Here is a 20,824-nt window from a genome sequence, read left to right on the forward strand (position 1 = left end):
CCCGCCCCACTCCTGGACTCCGGCCGGCCTGGATTTGTAGTCCCAGCCCATGGCTGGCGGCGGGCGGAAGCACTCTACAAATATGTTTTTCCCACTAATAGGCGGTGAGACCGCAATTTCCAACTCAAGTCCTACTCCAATTGAGTAGCGTTTGCCCGGTTGTGTCGAATTCCCTCCTACGACCGCTCCTCAAACCTATGCCCAGCCCGGGCGGGACCACGCCCCGGAAGTAGAGTCAAGTCTCCCAGCCGACTGCCGAAGCGCCTCCCAGCCACTCCTAGCCGGGCTAGGGCCGGCGGGGCGGGCTTGGGGGCGTGGCGGGCGGGGGCGACTCGGAGCGGCGTAGCACCCGGGACGGAGCCGCTGCGCGGAGACGCGCGTTTGGGTGGCGGCGGGGGCGAGCCCGTGGGGAGAGGCGGCTGCGGCTGCTAGCCGGGAGGGAGGGAGGGAGGGAAGGAGGAACCGGGAAGGGGTTGGGGGGGGCAGGGCGGTCGGAGAGCCGTGTTCCTAAGGCGGTGGCGGCGTCTCCGGCAGAGCAGGAGGAGGGCGGGGAAGGAGGATGGAGCAAGCTGGGGGTTGGGGTTGGCGCTAGCCGCAGTGGCTCGCCCCGTACTGTGGGAGAGCGGCGGCTGCTCCTGGAAGTTGTAGGATCGGGAGCCGGGCTGGTGCCGCCGCTGCCACCGCCTTGGGCGGTGGGGAGGAGCAGGGAGCGGCGGGGGTCGGGAGAGAGGGGTCGGGTAGGGGGAGCGAGCTGGGGAAGACTGAGCGGGCTCTGCGCCGGGCGGGAGGGCGGCGGGGGGGCCAGCGACCGCAGCCGGGGGGACTCGGGAGGATGGAGCAAGTGGAGATCCTGAGGAAATTCATACAGAGGGTCCAGGCCATGAAGAGTCCGGACCACAATGGGGAGGACAACTTCGCCCGGGACTTCATGGTGAGTCCCTCCCCTCGCTGTCGACTCCTCTCGCCGGCACCGGAGCCCACTGCAGCCTCGCCCGGCCGGCCCGGGCCGCCAGCGCTTTGTGTGCGGCTGTAAGGAGAGGGGCGGAGGGGGCGCGCGCCAGCCCCAAGGGCCGGGTGGACTCGGAGGCCGGCGGGAGGTGAGGTCGCCTCCGCCCCTCGGCCGCCTTTTCTCCTCCCGCGATCGCGGCCCCCTCCGCCGGCGTCCGGGACGCGAAGGGAGAGGCCGCCCGGCCGAGCCCGCACTCAGCACCGCCGCCAGAGACCACCTATTGTTTCTCGGGCCGGGAGCCGGAGGCGAATGAGGTACAGGCCGGGGGGCTCGTCTCTCCTCACCTCCCCATCCAACTGCCCCTCCAGGGAGGGTCGCGGCTGAGGGAGGAACGGGGCTCTTAAGGTGGCAATTAACTCGTGGGGTCCCTTTGCTCAAGCTGGTCACTGGGGTGGGCAAGGTAGGACTGTTTGCCGTTCCGGGGTTCGCAGTTATCTCCGGTGCATGGGAAAGGGTCTGTCCCTAAGCATTCTCGTGGTTTGCTCAATTTCCATTTACCCCTGTTTCATCTCTGGTCTCTTGAGATCCAGGTTTGAGATGGTTTTGGGGTCAACGTGACTTGAGGTTGAGGGGGTAAGCGCGTGTGTGTGTAGGGGTGGGGAGGTGCGTGGTTATCCTGAAGGAAGCCTACTTCAGACTCCCTAGGGGACACTGCCGAAGGCAGAGGGGATGTGACTATCACTTCCTATCCGGGGTGGGGGTGGGGAACTTGGGAACAATAGTCGTGTTGAGGCGGAGGCGACCGTACGGGCCGAAGCCCTGAAGTGGGAGATAACCTTCGAAGTCTCCCCAACACCCCCCCCCATCCGACACCCCCTCCCCCGCCTTCCGCCCTCTGCTTGTACAGGCGGGCTGGAGAGGAGGTTAAAAGTCCTAGTCGTGGAATTGCTCTTGGTCCATCACTACGAGGGGGTCAGGTCCGAAGGCGTGGGAGGAGAAGTCGACTTCCTCCATTGCCCCCCCCCGCCCCGTATGTTTCTGCTGGACAATGTTCCCTTTAGGGTTGTTTCTCGGCTTAGGAGGCGGTGGTTGCGGCGGCTGCTCCTACGGATATTGCGCAAGACTGGGGCGTTGGAAACCCTGGAGGTCTGGGGAATGGAAAAGGAAGTGGGACTTTGGGAAGTGGCTGCTCCTTAGTCTTGGCGGGGTTTGGGAATGGGAAATAAGCTAGGGAAAATTTTGCTCCCGGGCCAGATACACCTCCAGGAATAGTCACTTAACTCTGAAATTCGCGATTGTTCAAGGGATACACAGTTAATGTGTATAAAAGTGAGTGAGCAGCAAACATTGACTAGTTTTTGTTTCAAACTACAGTTTAATTGTTTACAAGGTGCAGGTGAAATGGCTTTTAGTGCTGAAATAATTTTTCACATTTTAAAGAGACTTCGGTCTAGTAAAGCTTTAGCGTTAAAATTCTTAACCCTTCACCTTATACAATATTGTAACAGTGTTGTTGGAGCTTTGTGATTCCCGCCTCCCTAGACCAATTATAGAGGAGGCTAGGAGTTAGGTTTTGTTAGTATCTTTTGAAGGTGTAGAAAATGTTGATTAAGTAATTTATGCCTTATTTTAAAGATTTTCTCTTGATATTTAGCCTATGTATTTGAAAAATTACTTTATGATCTGAAAAGGTTAAAGAAAAGAAGACATGTTCCGTTTTTACTATTGAGAATTTTGAATGTGTTGGTATCTTTGGAATGGCATCACAATAATTGGACAGAGTCCCCTTTTTACTACTCTTCGGCCAAAAGAGAAGAAAATATTTATTTAGAATATTTTAAATGTTTAAAACTAGTCTTACACTGTCTTATTTTGGTTGTGGAAGGAGAGGTGGTGTGGTCCCTGGCCACTTATTCTTTGCATGCTAATCATCTTGTTATCCATGGGCATATCCTGTCAGGAAAGAGCATTGTTTGGTGATGCAGGCCATCAGGACAAGTGCCCAGTCTCTGAACTCCTGTACAGGGGAAGTAGCCTTAGGGTTCATGCTTTGGGGATGAGTCAGGGATTCCTATTGGAGATTTCATTTCTCCAGGACTAAATGAGTTTCCTTTTTCTTCCATAGTACCTAGGGATAGTTAGGGGATTCTACTCTTGAGATTTGATTACTAGGGCTGTTCTTTTGTAGTGCTTGCTTTTTTTATTCTGTGACTTGATAAGCAATAGCTGTAATTAAGGTTGCTAGTTGGTGCCTCTTTTTCCCTTGACTAGAAGGCTGGAGGGAAACTTTGTCCCCTCTGCCATGGAAAGAGAATAGGAGATCCCCTGATGGATTCTAACTCTTCTGTTGTTCTTAAATTCTGATATGGATTAAAAATGCATTAAAAATTTTTTAGCATTTTAGAACTGAGCCTTAGGGGTAATCTAGCTACTGTATTATAACCTTATTCAGATATGAAGTGATAATGTTCATTGTTTCAAATTTGGAAATTATACAGTAATAATTAAGAATGCCTTACCTGTAGGAAAGTGGAATGGGCATTCAAACTGTGGTCTTTCCATTATTCCGCTCAGCCTTCCTATAGTCCCATCTCCCAAAGGCTATCTCTGTTAATGTTTTTAATGCTTCTCTGTGACCATACTACATAATCCATACCATTTCATATTCTTGGAAAATTTTTTCCAGCTTAATATTTAAGTGTTTTTCATTTGTAAAAATGATTTTAGGTGGCTATATAATATTTCACCTAGCCACTGTCTTTTAGCTTAACTATTTTCTTATGGTTGAATGTTTAGGCCATTTATTTTCTGCTATTATATGTCATAATTCTGTAGTGAACACTTATGCATAAAGCTTCTTTATTTTGGATTATTGCATAAGATATCTTCCAGTAATGGAAGTACTAGATGAAGGGATATAAACATTTAATATGTGTTTATGAATAACTTTTTGAAGAAGTTCTGTCAGTTTATACAACTGTCAGTACTGTATGAGTATTCATAATAATTATCTTGGATCTTTGATAATTTGATGGTTGAAAAATGGTATCTTGTTTTAATTTGAATATCTTGATACTAGTAAGGGTAGAAATTTTTCCTCTTGTTAACTATTCTGTGAGTTGTCTGTTCTTGGCCTTTGCCTGTTGTGCACCCCATTCTGTGAAAGAGGAGAAAACTAAGGTATTGAGGTGGTGTAAACTACGGCACCAAAATGATTACTTTACAAGTTGATGATTAAATAGCTAATCTATGGCAGATCCAGAACGTGATCTCAACTATCTCGATTCTTAGTCTTCTTTATGAAATGGGAGACAGTGATCATGACAAGTAAATGTGTATGGTAGGGTGGTGCACATTTATGTTTGACAGACGTTTTACTCCCATCTCTGCTATTGGCTAGTTTTCTGACCTTGGGCAGGCCACTTGAAAGAAAATGAGTTGACTGAGTTTTCTCACCTTTAAAAGGAGAAAAATACTACCTACTTCACAAGACTGAAATATGAAACTAATATTTAGGGTCTTTATCTAACAAATTATTGTGCTGTCTCTATATTCTCAAATGGCTAATTTATGTAGTCAGTTACATGTAACTAGAGACAGAAGGAAAAAGAGATGTCTGGGCTTTCCATTTTCAGTAATTTTCTTTTGCTTTTTAAAGCTTTATCATGTATAATTAAAGTACTGAAACAAGAAGTAAATTTATTCTGATTAGGCTAAAGTTTATACACTAGACACTTGTATATAAAAAAAATCATAAAAGACAACAGTGAAGCTACAAATATGGCAGTTTCAGTTTAAAAACTGGTTCTATTTCTCCTTATGGAGATGAAAACAAAAATTTAATGAGTGGACTTAGTAGAATATTTAAAAAACAGGATGCAGAGGAGGTGTGAATTATAGTACTTTTTTGTGAAACACTGGAAGGAGAAGATTTATGGACATTTTTTTCTAAGGCTAAACTGAGGTGTAATAGCAAGCATTCCTATGTTAAAATGCTATTTAAAATAACTGATATTTTATTTTTTTTTAAGATTTATTATTTACTTTTTAAATTTATTTTTGTCTGTGTCAGGTCTTAGTTGGGACCTTCACTGCAGCACGTGGGCTTCTCTCTAGTTGTGGCGCGCTTGTTCCGGGGCACGTGGGCTCTGTAGTTTGCGACACCCGGGTTCTCTAGCTGAGGTGTGTGAGCTCAGTAGTTCTGGTGGGCGGGCTTAGTTGTCCCATGGCATGTGGGGTCTTAGTTGCCTGACCAGGGATTGAACCCACGTCCCCTGCATTGCAAGGTGGATTCTTTACCACTGGACCACCAGGGAAGTCCCAATAACTGATATTTTAAATTAATCTGAATTTATCAATCACAAGTAACTGCAGAACTACTGTAGTAGTTATGCATTTCAGGGAATTTATTATATAAAACCATCTGCTCTACTAATAGTAATCCTGAAGGAACTGCTCAAAACAACCAGTTTGCTTGCTTTGTTATGATTAAATAATTGTTGTATTGTTTTTAATCTTACTACAGTAGTGTTTGTGATTTTATAAATTATTTTAGGTAGAAAGGAAATTAACATTTTTTCATCCCTACTATATGTTAAACACTGTGCCAGATATTTTTACACTGTGTCTTATTTAACATATCGGCAATTTATGAGGTAGATAGATATAACCTATATTTTACAGGTAAGGGAACACACTCTGAGAAGTTAAGTATCTTGCTTGACTTCAAAACCTGTTCTCTCTATCCCGTTTCTCCAGAATGCATCTGAGGTCCCTTAGGACCTGGCTGGGACTAGGCAGGTGGTGGAGGATGCATCACCATGCAAAAGGATGGAGGTTTCAGAGTTGAGCATATTTAGGGAGTGGTAGATAATCTGCTGTAAATAATGTAGCAGTTCTCACACCTTTTGATCTTAAGAGTCTTTTACACTCTCAAAAATTACTGAGGACTCCAAAGACCTTCTGTTTATTTACTGTATTAGAAATTAGAAGATATTTAAAAATACAGTTTACTTTAAAATAATGATAATAAAACCATTCCATATTAACCTGTATACTATATTTTATGACAAGTAATTATTTTTCAAAAAGTTATTGGTGGGAAGAAGCATTATTTTTATATTTTTGCAATTTTTTTAAATGTCTGGCTTAATAGAAGAGAGCTGGATTCTTATAGCTGTTGCATTCGTACTGTTGCATTGTCACATTTCAGAGTATCACGTGTCATGTACCCTCTAGAAAGCTCCACTGTACACTCCTAAAGGGAATGAAAGTGTTTAAAAAAAATCTTGTACTAAAGTCTGTGCATTTGCATATTTACAGGTGAGGAAGCATAACTTAGTATTGTTAGGAAAAGAGTTTTGACCTCGTGGACTGTTTGAAATGGTCTGGGGGTGGGCCATCACCAGATTTTGAGAAACAGTGAAATAGTGCATGATAAAGGCTAACATGAGGCTGAGACACCTAGGTAGGGATCAGGTTTTGAAGGTTCTTGAATCTATGCTGGATACTATAGATCAGTAATAGTAATTTTGAACAGTAACACACTACAGGTCTTAGAGTTACAGGGAAAGTAGGCAGGTGTTAAGAAAATAGACATTCTGTTTGAACACTGCAGCAGTGTTTCCCCACCTCCAGTTGTCCCCTCACCACCCCAGCCTGCTTTACTTTGAGCCTTCACTTACATCATTCAGGTTGGTTCTGGTAAAATGCTGAGAATCAGTACTATAGGTCTCTGCAGATCGCTGCATATTTTAAGAAAAATAAGCAGTCATTTGACAGATTTGTGCTGCAGAAAGTTGATTCTGATGGTAGTATGAAGAATGGATTACCGGATTAAAGGAGAGCATTTTTGAAGCTGTTGAAATATAGGGAGTGAGGTATGAGGGCCTGAGCTAAACTAAGACAGTAGAACAGAGAGTGTACAAAGGATCTGATAAGGATAAAGGAAGAGGTCTCAACGAGTCACTAGATGTGAGTAGTGAAGGAGATAGGAATGTTGTAGTATGGCTCCAAGGTTTCTAGCTTGGTATACCGTCACTCAAGTTGGAAGGTACTGTTTGGTAGGGTAAGGAAGAAGAGAGGAGAAACAAGCAGAGGAGACCAAGCAGAAGATGGTTGGAAGAAATTTCAAAGTCGAAGAGAATGAGTTTAGCTTTGGACACGTTAAAAGGAGGTGCCTATGAGACATCTTGTGGAAATGTAGAGCATGAGAGAGCTGACGGGACAGAATTAAAGCATGTAAGAGTTATTTGAAAGCAGGAAAGTGAAACGAGCTTATTCAGACAAGCCTATAGAGTGACCAACTTTAGGTTGAAGAGCGTCAGCATTTAAAGAGCAGCTTCTAAACGGAAGTGCTAGTGATTGCTCCCGGGAAGGTGTGGTCAAAGAGGAAGGAAGGGAACCCAGAGGATGTCAGAAAAGCCTGGGAGAGTTTCAGGAAAGGAGTAGTCACCAAAGTCTGATACAGTAATTCTGGGAGGACCTGTAAGGTGAGCTTGAGAAAGCACCCATTCTATTTGCCAAGTAGGAGTGATTTGGTGACTAGAAAAAGCAGTTTGGGGTTGGGGTATGGGAAAAAGCCAGACTATAGTGGGTTGAAGAAGAAATAGGCGAAGTGGTATAAATTTCTTCCATTTACTTTTAACATTCTGAAAGGAGATGGCAGAAGCCAGAGGAAGACACAGATCCCCTCCCACCCTCTGCTTTTTAAAAAAAAGATGAGATAGGAACATTTTTCATATATGCATTCCTTATCTATATCTTTTTTGTGAAATGATTGCTGTTTAAGTATAATTTTAAAAGACAGATAACAAGAACCTGTCTTTTGGTTAAATAAGACCTCTGAAGTTTTGATTTAAGGCTACGATTTGATTTGATAAAAAGTAGGAGGGGAGGAAGGACTGAAAGCCTGGCAAGATCTTAATGCTGCACAGACTAGATAAGTATAAAAAACTTCATCGTTGTTAAACTGTTCAATATTGTGGCTTGTAGGTGTTTTAAAAATTAATAACAGCTTTATGGAGATATAATTCACTTAGTGTAAAATTCACTCATTTAAGTTGTGCAATTTAATAGGTTTTAGTGTATTCACAAAATTGTGCAACCATCATCACATCACCTCCAAAAGAAACTGCATACCCATTAGCAGTCATTTCTCCCTTCCTCCCTGCTCCCTGCAGACCTTGGCAACCACTAATCTACCTTCTGTTTCCATAGATTTGCCTCGTCTAGACATTTCATATAAATGGAATCAGTATTCTGTGACTGACTCCTTTGACTTAATGTTTTCAAGGTTCATCAGTGTTGTTGCGTGGTCAGAAATACTTCATTCCTTTTTATGACTGAATAATTTTCTGTTGTATAGATATACCATATTTTGTTTATCCATTCATTTGTTGATAGACAGTTTGCGTTGTTTTCACATTTTGGAATATTTTGTATATAATAATACATAAGATGTAATATATTTGTATTATTTTATGAATAATGCTACTATGAACCTTTTACACAAGTTTTTGTTTTGCACATGTTTTTGATTATCTTGGGTATGTACCTACAAGTATGTTTAACATTTTGAGGAACTGCCAGAGTGTTCTCCAAAGCTGCTCCATGTTTTACGTTTCAACCAGGAGAATGCACATTTTCCATTCCCACCAATTTCTTTACATCCTCACCAATACTTGTCACTGTCTGTCTTTTTTATTATAACCACCTTAGAGGGTGTGAAGTGCTATCTTGTGGTTGGCTTGTAGGTTTTTAAAATATCTCAGTAAGCTTATATAAATGGTGCGGTATGTCTAACATGTCTTTAAAGCTAGCGTGAAAGGAAATATTTTCCAGTCGTAGCATCTGAGCTAATCTTAGTCCTTTCCCAGTGCCACTGGTTTAGTTAAGATTTTCTTACCTTTGATGAGTGTCCAGCCAAACATATTTATATTTTAACTAACTTCAAAAGTGGAAGTGAACTTTTAAGTAACTTTCCAGACATGGCTCACTGAGATAGCACAATAAAAATTTACCTCAAGTGTTAATTCTCAAGGATGTTTTCCTGTATTTAATTTTAGAATATTGTTAGCTTTTTTCCTTCAGTATTTGATATCTAATTTGGAAAAGATTTTTGAAAGATTGAAACTGACAGTTAGACATTAACATTTAGATAGATTAAAATTTTTCATTTGTATGGTAAACATTTCTGGGTTTCTATAGCACTCAGTTCATTAGATTCATAAACATTTACATTTCTGATTTCCCCAGACTGAAGGCCTCCAAGGCTACAGACTGGGACTTAGTTAACTATCTCTGTATCCCCATTGCTTAATATAGTGCCTGGCATTTAATAAGCATTAATGGCCATTGCGTTAGCACAAATTGTAGCGAGCTTAATGCTGTAAAACAGAGCTTGGCTCTTCAGGTGGTCCAAGGGGCTTGTCTCTTAGACCAGCATGAGAATTGCTTTTTCTTCCTCTTACCTACAGGTGTGCAGGCACAAATGTTGTTTTATTTTTAGTATCCACTGAAAAAAGAAAATAAAAGATAAAGTATTAGACTGAATTTAGTAAAACTTTTAAATAAATACATTTTTATTAATTGTAATATCTTCTACATAAATGTGAAAAATAGTACGGTGCGTATTTTTCTCTGGACACTGGTTGATATGCATAAGGATTGAGGGAACCACTTAAAGTAACTACTTGTATATCCTCCACCCCATGATTAATTTTAATAAAATGTCCACTTTTAACTTTTGGTTTTAGATTTCATTAAGGAAATCCAGATAACATGTCACTGACATCTCTTCAACAATAGTGGTATCTTGTAAATCGTGGGTGTTTTGGGAGTGATTACAGCAATAGCTGTTGTTCTCTCCTTGCCTCTAGTTTCTTGCCTCATCTAATTCATTCCATATATCATGCTCACTTTCCTAAAATATCACTTTCAAGTGTTGGCATCTGTGGGATAATGGAGGGCATACGGGTTATAAAATCAGAAGATGTGGGTTTGAGTCCCCTTGTTGCTGCCTAGTTCAATTTTCTTTAATACATTTATGTAGAACCGTATTGGAAACATGGTTTTATTTTTATCATCGAAAAATATAAGTTCAAAAAACCCTCAAGGCTCCCTTTGATGACCATTAAAATTATTGGAATTTTAAATGCCTAAGGCAACTCAAAGCATCAGACCCAAGCTCTGCTTTTTTTCAAACTATAATTATACGTCTGCCTTACGAATTTCCCTTTCTCCTATCCCCCTGCTGCCTATTTTGTAGCTTTTGCCCTGGTTTAGAATCACAGGCCAATAGGATAAAGTCTACACTTCTTAACCTGGCCTTCCAGAGCCTTCTTAACATAGTCTCTCATACGTTTCCAGTATTAAACTCCTGTACTCTGCAGTGTGTGTCCTTTCGTTCCTCTGGAATGAGCTATTTCTCATCCTTGAGTATACCCAGTGAATGAATGAAATCTTGCTTATCTGTGTTGTACTGTTGAGCATATTTTTCCCCTTTCTTAGAAAACTTTCCTTCTATTTTATAGACAAATACCTTGAAGATCAAAACACTAAAAATTTAGAATGACTTTACCGCATTCACCCAGAACTCAGAAGAATTGTAATTAACTCTCACTTTCTGAGATAAATATATTAGCCCAGTTTATCTTAAAGCACTTGTTCTCCATTGCAAATTTGATTTTTAATACCATGGGAAAAAAGCCTTCATTAGATTTGAGTTGAAGACTTGCTAAGGCAAGTCCAGTGACATGCAGTTCTTCTAAACCACTAGTCTCTTCCAAACAGGAATTGAACCCCTCTCCCAGCATTTCATATTTCCTGTAGTAGTTAAATTTTTTAGATTCATGCATTCAGACCTTGACTGTTATCTCCTTCCATCTGAAATAGCACAGATACTTGTTTCCATTTGTATAATATTATAGTGTCTGTGAACTGGCTTATAGCAGATATAAGTAGTTGCTCCCCAAAAGTTTTTCCTAGAGAATGTGGAACGTGGATCATGTTAATCTCAGAGGCTTTGGGGTGTATGCTAATAACTACATTTCCTATAGTAACTGTTTTTAGATGTAATCTGCATCTGAAAAGCTATTTAACAACAGTTGAGTAGCTACCCTGGTAGCTCTGAAGGAATGCAAAAATGGCAGCCCTGTCATCCTTCCATGGTTCCTACCATCCACCATTCAGAAGATGTTCACCGAGTGCCCACTATGCCCTAGGTACCGTGTTTAGAATTGATATTTGAAAATATGACAGTTGTTGCCCTTAAGAAGTTTACTGGCTGTGAATAGACTTGTGAGAAGCAGCAAGAAGTTTTCCTGGGGGCAGTGGATGGGCTTCAGGGGGTTTGCGAACCCTTTCATATTATACATAGTGTTTTGTGTGTAAGCTCATTGGGAGAGGGGTGGAGAAGTCTCATAGCTGTTAGATTCTCAAGGGGTTTGGGTTCCAAAAATCTTAGAAACTCTAGACTAGTAGAAAGATAATCAGCTTTGGAGTCATCAGGTAGTTAATTTCTGTCCTGGCCCTGTTATGATTATAAGCAGGTTATCTAGGGAAATTGGGTATATAATACCTACCTAGAAGGGCCAAGATAATATGTATGTAAAGCTTCTAATGTAGTACATAGAAGGTGGTCAATAGTAGTTAAAGACTTGGTATTACTCTAAGGGAAGTGTATTCAAGATTTAAACCACAGAGGCAGGAGAGCCTAAATCTGCCTGAATAGAACATGGACAATTTCAGCATGGAGGCCACATTTGACTTGACTCTTGAAGGAAAAGTTTGTCATGTGGATTAGGATAAAAGGCATTTCAGAGATAGAAAGCAAACAGCACTTGCAAAGACACAGAGATAAGAACTGTGGGTTTTAGATGAGAGGAACAGGGTGGCAGTGTAAAAAATAAGCAAAGCCCATATACCCAAACAAATAGGAGGGGATTCCCAAAGGGAGAGCAGCTGAAATGCTGAGCTTGAGATGAATATAATATTGGCCTCAGCATTCCTGAATGTTTTGGTGAGGAGTGTTTTGATGTCTCATTATTGTGGCATAGTTGTTCACTCTTATAATGTATGGTTTGGTTGGTATGAAGGATCTTTTTATTTATTAAAAAAATTTTTTTTGTCTGCGTGGGGTCTTCGTTGCTGCATGCAGGCTTTCTGGCTTTCTCTAGTTGCAGCTAGCAGGGGCTACCCTTCCGGGGGCTATTCTTTGTTGTGGTGCGTGGGCTTCTCATTGCGGTGGCTTCTCTTGTTGAGGAGCACGGGCTTAGGCGCGTGGGCTCAGTAGTTGTGGCTCGCGGGCTCTAGAGCACAGGCTCAGTAGTTGTGGTGCACGGGCTTAGTTGCTCCGCGGCATGTGGGATCTTCCCGGACCGGGGCTCAAACCTGTGTCCCTGCATTGGCAGGCAGATTCTTAACCACTGTGCCACCAGGGAAGTCCCTGAAGGATCTTTTAAAAATGGAGTTCCAGAAGCCCAGTGTTCTTAAATCTGGTAATTTTACCTTATCCCAGATATATAAAGTAATACACTCTCTGTTTATATAGTTCTTAAGTGGCCAGATCAGTGTTTTTCATGGGCTTCTGTTAAAAGTGCCCTGTAAAAAAATTACATTTAAAAGAGTCTTTAGAACCTCTGCAAGTTATTTATAACGGTAAGCCTCTGTTTAGTTTGGATTCCTCAGCATATTTGAGTTTTCTAGGAGATGACTCTGAGAGATTTTGAGACTACACATTTGGGGCTAGAACCAAAGTGAGAAAGGAAAGGAGTTCTAGCTCCCGTGCTATGAAAATGTGGAGAATGTGGCTTTTCTGGACGCCTCCCCTCACTGTGTACACTGGATTTACTCATAGGTCATAGACCCTTTGATGTTAAAGGGAACAAGAAAGCTGTTTAAGGAGCTTGTTACAGGTTTCACGGTTAGAAGTTGGCAGAGCTGAGTTTGTCCCAAATAAGCAAGATGTACAATAGTAAGATGGTTTTTCTATGACATGATGTTGCTTAGACCAGCAGTTGCATTCTTATTCTTTAGGGAAAAAGTCAATAAAGGAAAAAAAAGGGGGGCATAAATATCGAAAATTATAGAAAACTTCTTTGTTGGTATAGATTTTTGGTTGTAGCCTATTTGCAAACCAGCAAAGGGGGGCATAAATATCGAAAATTATAGAAACCTTCTTTGTTGGTATAGATTTTTGGTTGTAGCCTATTTGCAAACCAGCTTAAGTGGAAAAAAAAATATTGCAGTAGAATACTGCCCTTGAGTTGCTTTAAGGACAGGAACCAAGAAATGGAGAGCCATCTGTAACCTGGGTGACTCTTCATTTCAGCCCCTCTGTCTTTCTGTGGTTCTCCATATTTATCAGTTTCTGTGTCTATCTAGGGCTGCTTGGATACTTGTCTTTGCTTCTCTGTGCACCTGCTTTACTCTTAGCTGGCTGCATTTGACTTTCACTGCTTGGGGCTGCACCTGCTATTGAATAAAGGCATCCCTTACAGTGATCTAACCTATCTCATTCACTGTATCTCAGTTTAGGGGAAGAACTCATTATGACTAGAATTGCTCTATCTCACTTTCACATTCCTGAAATTCACATCACATCAATCAACTTGCCACCGATGAAATGGGTTTTGTGTAGTATAATTGTGTGGAGTTGACCAAGGTGGTGAACTTGTTCAGATGTGATTGGTAGGTACTTTTCTTAAAGAGAAAAGGGATAGTCCCCTAACTAGGCAGGTAGCCCAAAGTGTATTTGTTTTGAAGCAAAACAGCAAAAAAAATTTAACTATTTTAAGGTTTCAGCCCCAAATAAACTCCACCCACCTTCTTTCAGAGAAGGGAAAAAGAAGCATAAAGAGTCCTTGTGAGTTGAGAGAACATTCTGTTGGCTCTGGCAGAGCATTATTTCACGTATTCAGTACATATTAAACGTCAAACTTGTAAGGTTTCTGTGTAGAAACTATAAAATTAAGATAATCTATAAGCTGCATATTTATGGTACTTAAGATTTAAGTTGTAATTTTTCAGTGTTAAAATATGGAACCAGAACATTACCTTCTTGCAAGGAAGTGTAATTCTAAGGATCAATTTTATTCAAGTATTATATTGTCATTTTTTTATTCTCTCTCTGAATATGTATCTGAAATTTATCACTGTCTCAAAGACTAATGTATTTTCTTCACAATAGATTTTGCATTAATAAAATAAATCCAATTGTAGTTCCCGGATCATCTAAAACCTAAGTGCTGTAATGCTGTGTTTGCCTGGTTGTCAGTGTGTCTCTGTCTGTGCTGTGTATCTGCTTGCCTGTGCACCTGTGTCTTCTTAGCTTTCTCTATCTACTCTGTCCATTGGCCTCTTTGTGCCTAAGATTCATTAATGGGTGTTAGAGATAAATCTGGATGCACTGTGTAATTTAGAAATTTCCTGTAATTTATGCCTAGTTGTTTGTAATTCTTTACTTCTAGTGCTGTAAATAGGTTATATGTAAATGCCAAGGAGGAACACAGAGTAGGTGGGTATTAATAATAGGATTTCGCAACTATTGGAAGAAATTGAATATGTTCAAATATCTCTAAACCCATTCACTGGCATTATTAGATGTTGTACAAAATAACAAATATTTTTCATTACTTTATAACTTAGATAGTAGAAGATTAATTATTAAAGTAAGAAGCACTGTTTTAATGTTCAGTATACCAGATGCTTTGATCTTTTCATTTTATGGAAAAGTAAAGAGGATGGATATTTTAATAGTTCAAAAGCTAGAAATTTTTTTTGTGTGAAAGGATTCAAAGAAACTGTTATTAATGGTAAAATGAAGGCTTAAACTAAGCTTCCTTGAATGAGTAATTAGGTGGGCAGTGGCTAGCTCTACTTCCTTGGCCTCCTCTTCATTCCTTTAACCCCCACTGTAAGCTGATTTCAAGCACTACCATTCTGCTGAAATTGCATTTACTATGGTTGCCTTAGATCTCCTGGACATATCCAGTAGATACTTTATAGTAGTGTGTAGCTTTCTTGTTGCCTCTTTAGCATTCAGCACTGTTGACTTTTTTTTTTAAAGTCCTTCCTGCCCTTGATGTTGAAGCATCATTTATACCTAGTTTTTCACCTGCCTCTTTAGTCTCCTCTATTATTGGCTCAGATGCAGCATACTTTCTGTTTTTCATGCTCTTAGGTCTTAAGGGAAATATAATTAAATATTGGATATTTAAAAATAAGAGAGAATCTTGCAAATCTTGTAAAATAGACTGTAGTGACATGAATTATTCTAATGCTGCTTAAGAGTTTCAAAGAATAATAAAATATTGATATTTTCTCATTCTCTACATTCTTGTGATGGCTGGTAGATTATTCTTAAGGTATTTTTGGAAAATGCAATTTAATCTAAACCAGAAGTATAAGATGAATATTTAACCAACACATTTAATTTTCTGTTGTTGCTTTATTATATGCCAGTTGCTTTATTATATGCCAGTTTTTTTACTGTTTACAAGCCATGTTTTGTTTGCAAACCATATATTGCAAACCATATATTGATCTCACATTCTGTTGGCCAAAGCAAGTTATAATGCCACCTCAACCTCAAGGGGTTGGGAGATAAATTACACCTTTTAAGTCGGAAGAACTGTGAAGTCACATGTGGTTTCAATATAGGAAGAGTTGAAGATCAGGCTATTAATATGATCAGTCTACCATATGACAGGTGTAGGGGATATTATTATTATGTAGGGTGGTTAAAACATGGAACCAGGACTTGAAATAGTGAGGGAGTGAGCCATGCGGTTATCTGGGAGAAGAGTATTCCAGACAGAAAGAGCATTAAGTGCCCAAGTATTTGAGTTAAGAGTGTATTGAAGGGATATCAAGGAAGCCAGTGTGCTTGAGCAGAATGGGTGAGGAAGAGAGTAGTAGATTTGTAATAGTGTTGGGAGTTACGGCAAACCATCCAGGGTTCTTGTAGGTCATTGTTAGGACTTTGGCTTTTACTCTAAATGACATGAGTTTTACTCTTAGGTATGATGTTAACTTACATTTTAACAGGATCACCTTGGCTGCTGTGTGGAGAATAAAATGCAGAGAGGTAAGGATACAAGCAGAGACCGCTTAGAAAGCTATTTGAGCTGTTCAAGCAGGAGGGCCTGGAGACAGTGACAATGAATATGAAGAAAAGGGATGGATTTGGAAGGCAGTTTTGAGATAGCATTCACAAGATTTGGTGATATGGGAGGGTGAGGAAGGATTTATCTGAGCTAATGTGGACACTAAGTGGTAGTGATGAGATAGGGAATACAGGAGGAAAGATAAATTTGAGGAGTTGGGTACTGAGTTCAATTTTAGATGTATAGAGTTTGAGTTGAATTTAGATCTCAGGCCAGTCATGGTTGGCCCTGTAGCTCTCTAATTTATTGTGTATGGGTGATCGTTGAACTCACGGAAAAAGATGAGATTTCTGAGATAAAGAATATATACTGAGAATAACAGGGAAGAATATGGAACATTCGGGACACTTAAGTGTCTACTTGAGGATGATAAACTCTCAGTTCTAGAGAGTTAGGAACAGAACCTGGAGGGTCATGTAGAAAGTTAATGGATTGAGGAGTTACAAAAAGAATTGTGAATTTGGATTTAACCCTGAATTTGGGAATAGAAGTCATGGGTGAGCTTGTCAAAAGCACTGAGAAGAGGGTAGGACAAATTTGCATTAAAATTTTTTTGAATGGATTTTATGTTATTTTTTTAAAGCAGTGGGAAAATTACTCCTGTCTATGAAATCCTATCATATATATGAGTTGTCCTGAAAGGTAAATCTGCTGTAGACATTTTAGGGAAAAGAGAAGTTGGGGGAGGGAGTGAGGATTGCCCAGAAAGCTAATAAATGTACTGTTTTGGTTTATTATTCTCCCCTCCTCTCTTAACCCTGGATCCCTTCTCCCATTTCTACTCTCTTAACTGCCAACCCTTGTGTTACTGTTTACCTAGCACTCTATACTTTTTTTTTTTTAAATTTTAATTTTTTGGCCGCGTTGGGTCTCCGTTGCTGCATGCAGGCTTTCTCTAGTGGCAAGTGGGGGCTACTCTTTGTTGCGGTGCACGGGCTTCTCATTGCGGTGGCTTCTCGTTGTGGAGCATGGGTACTAGGTGCGCAGGCTTCAGTAGTTGCAGAGCGTGGGCTCAGTAGTTGCGGCACGCAGGCATAGTTGCTCCACAGCACGTGAGATATTCCTGGACCAGGGATCAAACCTGTGTCCCCTGCATTGGCAGGTGGATTCTTAACTGCTGTGCCACCAGGGAAGTCCCTCTACTTTTTTTGGGGGGGGGGGTGGGCAGCTGTTTTATTGGTAAACGTACATAACAAAAGTCAACGTTTTAACCGTTTTTATGTGTACAGTTCATTGGCATTAAGTACATTCATGTTGTTGTGCAATGAGGATTCTTTTTTTTTTTTCTTTTTTAAATGAGGATTCTTAAAAAGGAAAAATCATATACTGTTAGGAGAGTCATGGAATGCTTAATAAGCAAGTGCTTTCAAAATGAGCCTAGAAGGATAGGTGAATTTTGGTGGAGGGACTTTATAAGTAGAGGGAACCCTATGAGCAAACAAATAAAGGTGGGGATAAAGAAGAGACTTCAGGGAACAGCAGTTAGCATTATTAACTAAATAAGCACAATCAAAAAGAACATTTATAGAAATAACTCATATAGTAGGGCCGTTGGTGAATTTATATATTAAGACTTCTAAATAAACAAGGAATTGGTTAAAAATAGTATGAATTTTTAGAATAATTGCTAAATCAGTTTTTCAGAGGTAAAAGTAGATTTGGTCTTTGTCATTCATGAAATGTTCTAGCCAACAGAAGATTTATAATTTAAATAATAAATTTTATTTGATTATAGGGGTTATGCTTTAAAATATTTTACTCCCAGAGATTGCCAGTGTACCCACACTACACATTAAGTATTATTACAGGAGGTTTTGTATGGCTCAGAGAAGTCAAGCTGACAGTGAAGTACCAAGTCACCCTAAGGGCCTCATCCTATTAGAAATTAGCTTGTACCTAAGAATTGTCGCTTCACAAAGCGATGCAGAATACTGTTTTGCCTGAGACTTCACTTTGTAGTCTAAAATGGTAGCTGAATTATAAGAGTTTTTCATTTTATTTTAAAATAAGCAAGTTCAAAAAAGATCCACCACATTTGGGTAAACTTTTTTAATGTAATAGTTGTCTAAAGGAGTCAGTTTGCCAGTGTAAAGAGACTGGTGAAACATTTAGGGACAAAGCCAGTCTGAATTAGAGTGTTTTTTCTCCTGACTTGTATTTAAAGCACAAATATTGTAATAATAAAGCTCAAATTTGACCTCATAAAAATGAAAGACATCTATAATACAAAAGGTAATGCAAGATAAGCAGTAGATTGAGATAAAACATTTTAACCACATTAAACAGTTGGAGGATTATTGTCTAAAATATATGAGTAGCTTCTGTATATAACACTCCAATAAGAAAATTAACAAATGCTAAGAAAATTAACAGAAGAAAAATGAAAATAATTATTTAAACATGGGGGAAAAGTCACCAACCTATTCAATAATCAGAGAAATACAAATTAATTAATGTTAACTTTTGAGGGGTCTATCAGATTCCACCAAATTTGGTGAAATTCAAAAATTGATAATCATGGCAATTCAGAAATTGATAATAGCAAATGTTGGCAAGGATAGAGAAAAACTAGTATTCTGGATCTGTTAGGAAGGTAAACTGGTAAGGCCTTTTTTGGAAAGCAGTTTGGCCACTTGTAATAGAGTTGATCATGTGTATATTCTTTGACCCATCGTGTCAACTTCTAGGAATCTTTTCTTTAAAATATTTGCATATGTGTGTAAAATAGTATGTCCAAGTATATTAGTTACAGCAATTTTTTGTGAAACAATGTATAAAATATGTATTAATAAAGAGGCTTAACATGGTTGGTTACTTCAAAGGGGAGGGATATGGAGGAGAGGTGATTACTTTTTCATTTATAATTGTGTGCAGAAAAAGTTAACATAACAAGCCTGTGACTGCTATCCTCAGAAAGGCCTACTTGCAAGATTGGCCCTTGGCTGGGGTCTGGGAACTTGGACTTTTGGGAGGATTCCCATCATTCCATGATAAGAATGGCCCCTTTGCCTTTACTGTACAAATATAGTTTTTGTTAAACACCTACTTTCCTTATGGAAATCTGGGAATTTGGTTCCTGCTAAGACAGAGAGTACCTGTATGACCAGCCACCAATAAAAACTCTGGCTACTGAGTCTCTAATGAGCTTCCGTGGTAGACAGCATTTCACCAGTGCTGTCACAGCTCGTTGCTGGAGTAATTCAGTGGGTCCTGTGTGACTCCATTAGGGGAGGACTCTTGAAACCGTGTGCCTAGTTTCTTCTGGACTTTGCCTCATGCTCCTTTCCCTTTGCTGCTTTTGCTTTGTATACTTCAGCCGTAATAAATCATAGCTGTGAATGTGACGGTAGAGATAGTCCTGTGAGTCGTCCTCATGTATCACTGAACCTGCGGGTGGTCTTAGGAACCCATGGCACAACTTGACATTATGGTTTGAATGTTTTAGCATCTGCATGCATTGCTTGTATAAATTTTAAACTGTTAAATTTAATATATTACATATTTAAATTATATGTATGTATGTGTATACATAGGCACACATATATACCTCATCTCTAAGAATATGTTGATGGGTTTTTATATGTGTGTATTAGCACCCATATATTCTGTACATTTTCCCCCTGGTGATAAAAGATTGAACACTTTCCTTGGTGACATTGTAGGTAATATAATAAAGAAGCAAATCAAAAACAAAGTGTCTTCAGGTATGTTATTTAGGACAAGGGGCTTATTACTTTAAATAAATTATTTTAAATTACACTTCATTTTTTATCAGTTTCATATGTCAGTATGATGGTAAACCACAAAGATCAAATTTCAAGTAGCATTTTAAATGTATACTCTCCAGTTATACAAACTCTATTATCTCAGCTTATTGAACTGAGTAAGTTATAAATGTGATAGTAGGGTGCCAATTCATTGACTATGTGATGCTCTGAATATGGTATCAGTGCCCATTTTGTTTAAAAGACTTGTCATGCTTTACTGAATATGTGATACATGGAAGATACTAGGTATTGTGGAGGAATAAATAAAAATATAAAAGATTATCTCTGGAAGACAGAAAATTATTATCTTGGGTGGCAGCAGTGGTTGTAGCGATGGGATAAAACCTGTAAACAAATGATGGATAGAAGAAGCGGGAATGATAAATACTATATGACCAGGATCTACTTTTGGAATATATGCTACCTGAGGGCAATATATTGTTCACCACTATATCTGTACCACCTAAAAGAATACCTGGCACATAGAGTAGGTTAGGAAAAATGATATAAGACCAGTCATCCTCATGAAGGTGATAATTGAATCTTACTTTTTCCTTTTATTATAGGTGTCCAGATCCAGTATGTCAGCAAGCTGAGAAAGTAGGTTTTATTTGAAAATCATAACAGTTAATTCATGAGTTGAGCAGAGCTATCTAATGTTATATGAATATTGTGTGGCTTGGTAATCTGAGACACTGTAATGGCACTTAGCAACAACTAGCTGGTTCCTCTTCCTTTAGTGGTTAGGGCAAACAACTATATAGGTAGAGATATTCGAAGACAAAAATCATGCCCTTGGTAACTTGGGGTAGGAAGTTATGTGCAAGATTTCTTGCAGAAATCTTGATAATTATATGTAGGTAGATCCTAGTTTTTATCATGATTGAAGTTTGGCTTTTTGTTTGATTTTTGTGTGTTATATGAAAGAGGAACACTGTTTA

At 39.7% G+C, this 20,824-nt stretch overlaps 1 protein-coding gene across 2 annotated transcripts in view; it reads left to right on the forward strand.

Annotated features, from left to right (window-relative positions):
• The first annotated feature begins 816 nt into the window (after nt 1-816).
• Nucleotides 817-20,824, forward strand: part of PTPN12 (protein tyrosine phosphatase non-receptor type 12) — an 86,489-nt gene continuing 66,481 nt past the window's right edge. The window contains exon 1 of one of the 2 annotated variants that reach the window (XM_060020311.2): nt 817-931. In XM_060020311.2, coding sequence (XP_059876294.1) covers nt 833-931 — 99 coding nt within the window. In that variant the 5' untranslated portion in view covers nt 817-832. Of the gene's footprint in view, nt 932-20,458; nt 20,484-20,824 lie in introns of those variants that run through there. The other variant, XM_060020312.1, reaches the window with a different exon arrangement.

The sequence above is a fragment of the Delphinus delphis genome, chromosome 9 (assembly GCF_949987515.2).
Source record: "Delphinus delphis chromosome 9, mDelDel1.2, whole genome shotgun sequence".
Classification (NCBI taxonomy): domain Eukaryota; kingdom Metazoa; phylum Chordata; class Mammalia; order Artiodactyla; family Delphinidae; genus Delphinus; species Delphinus delphis.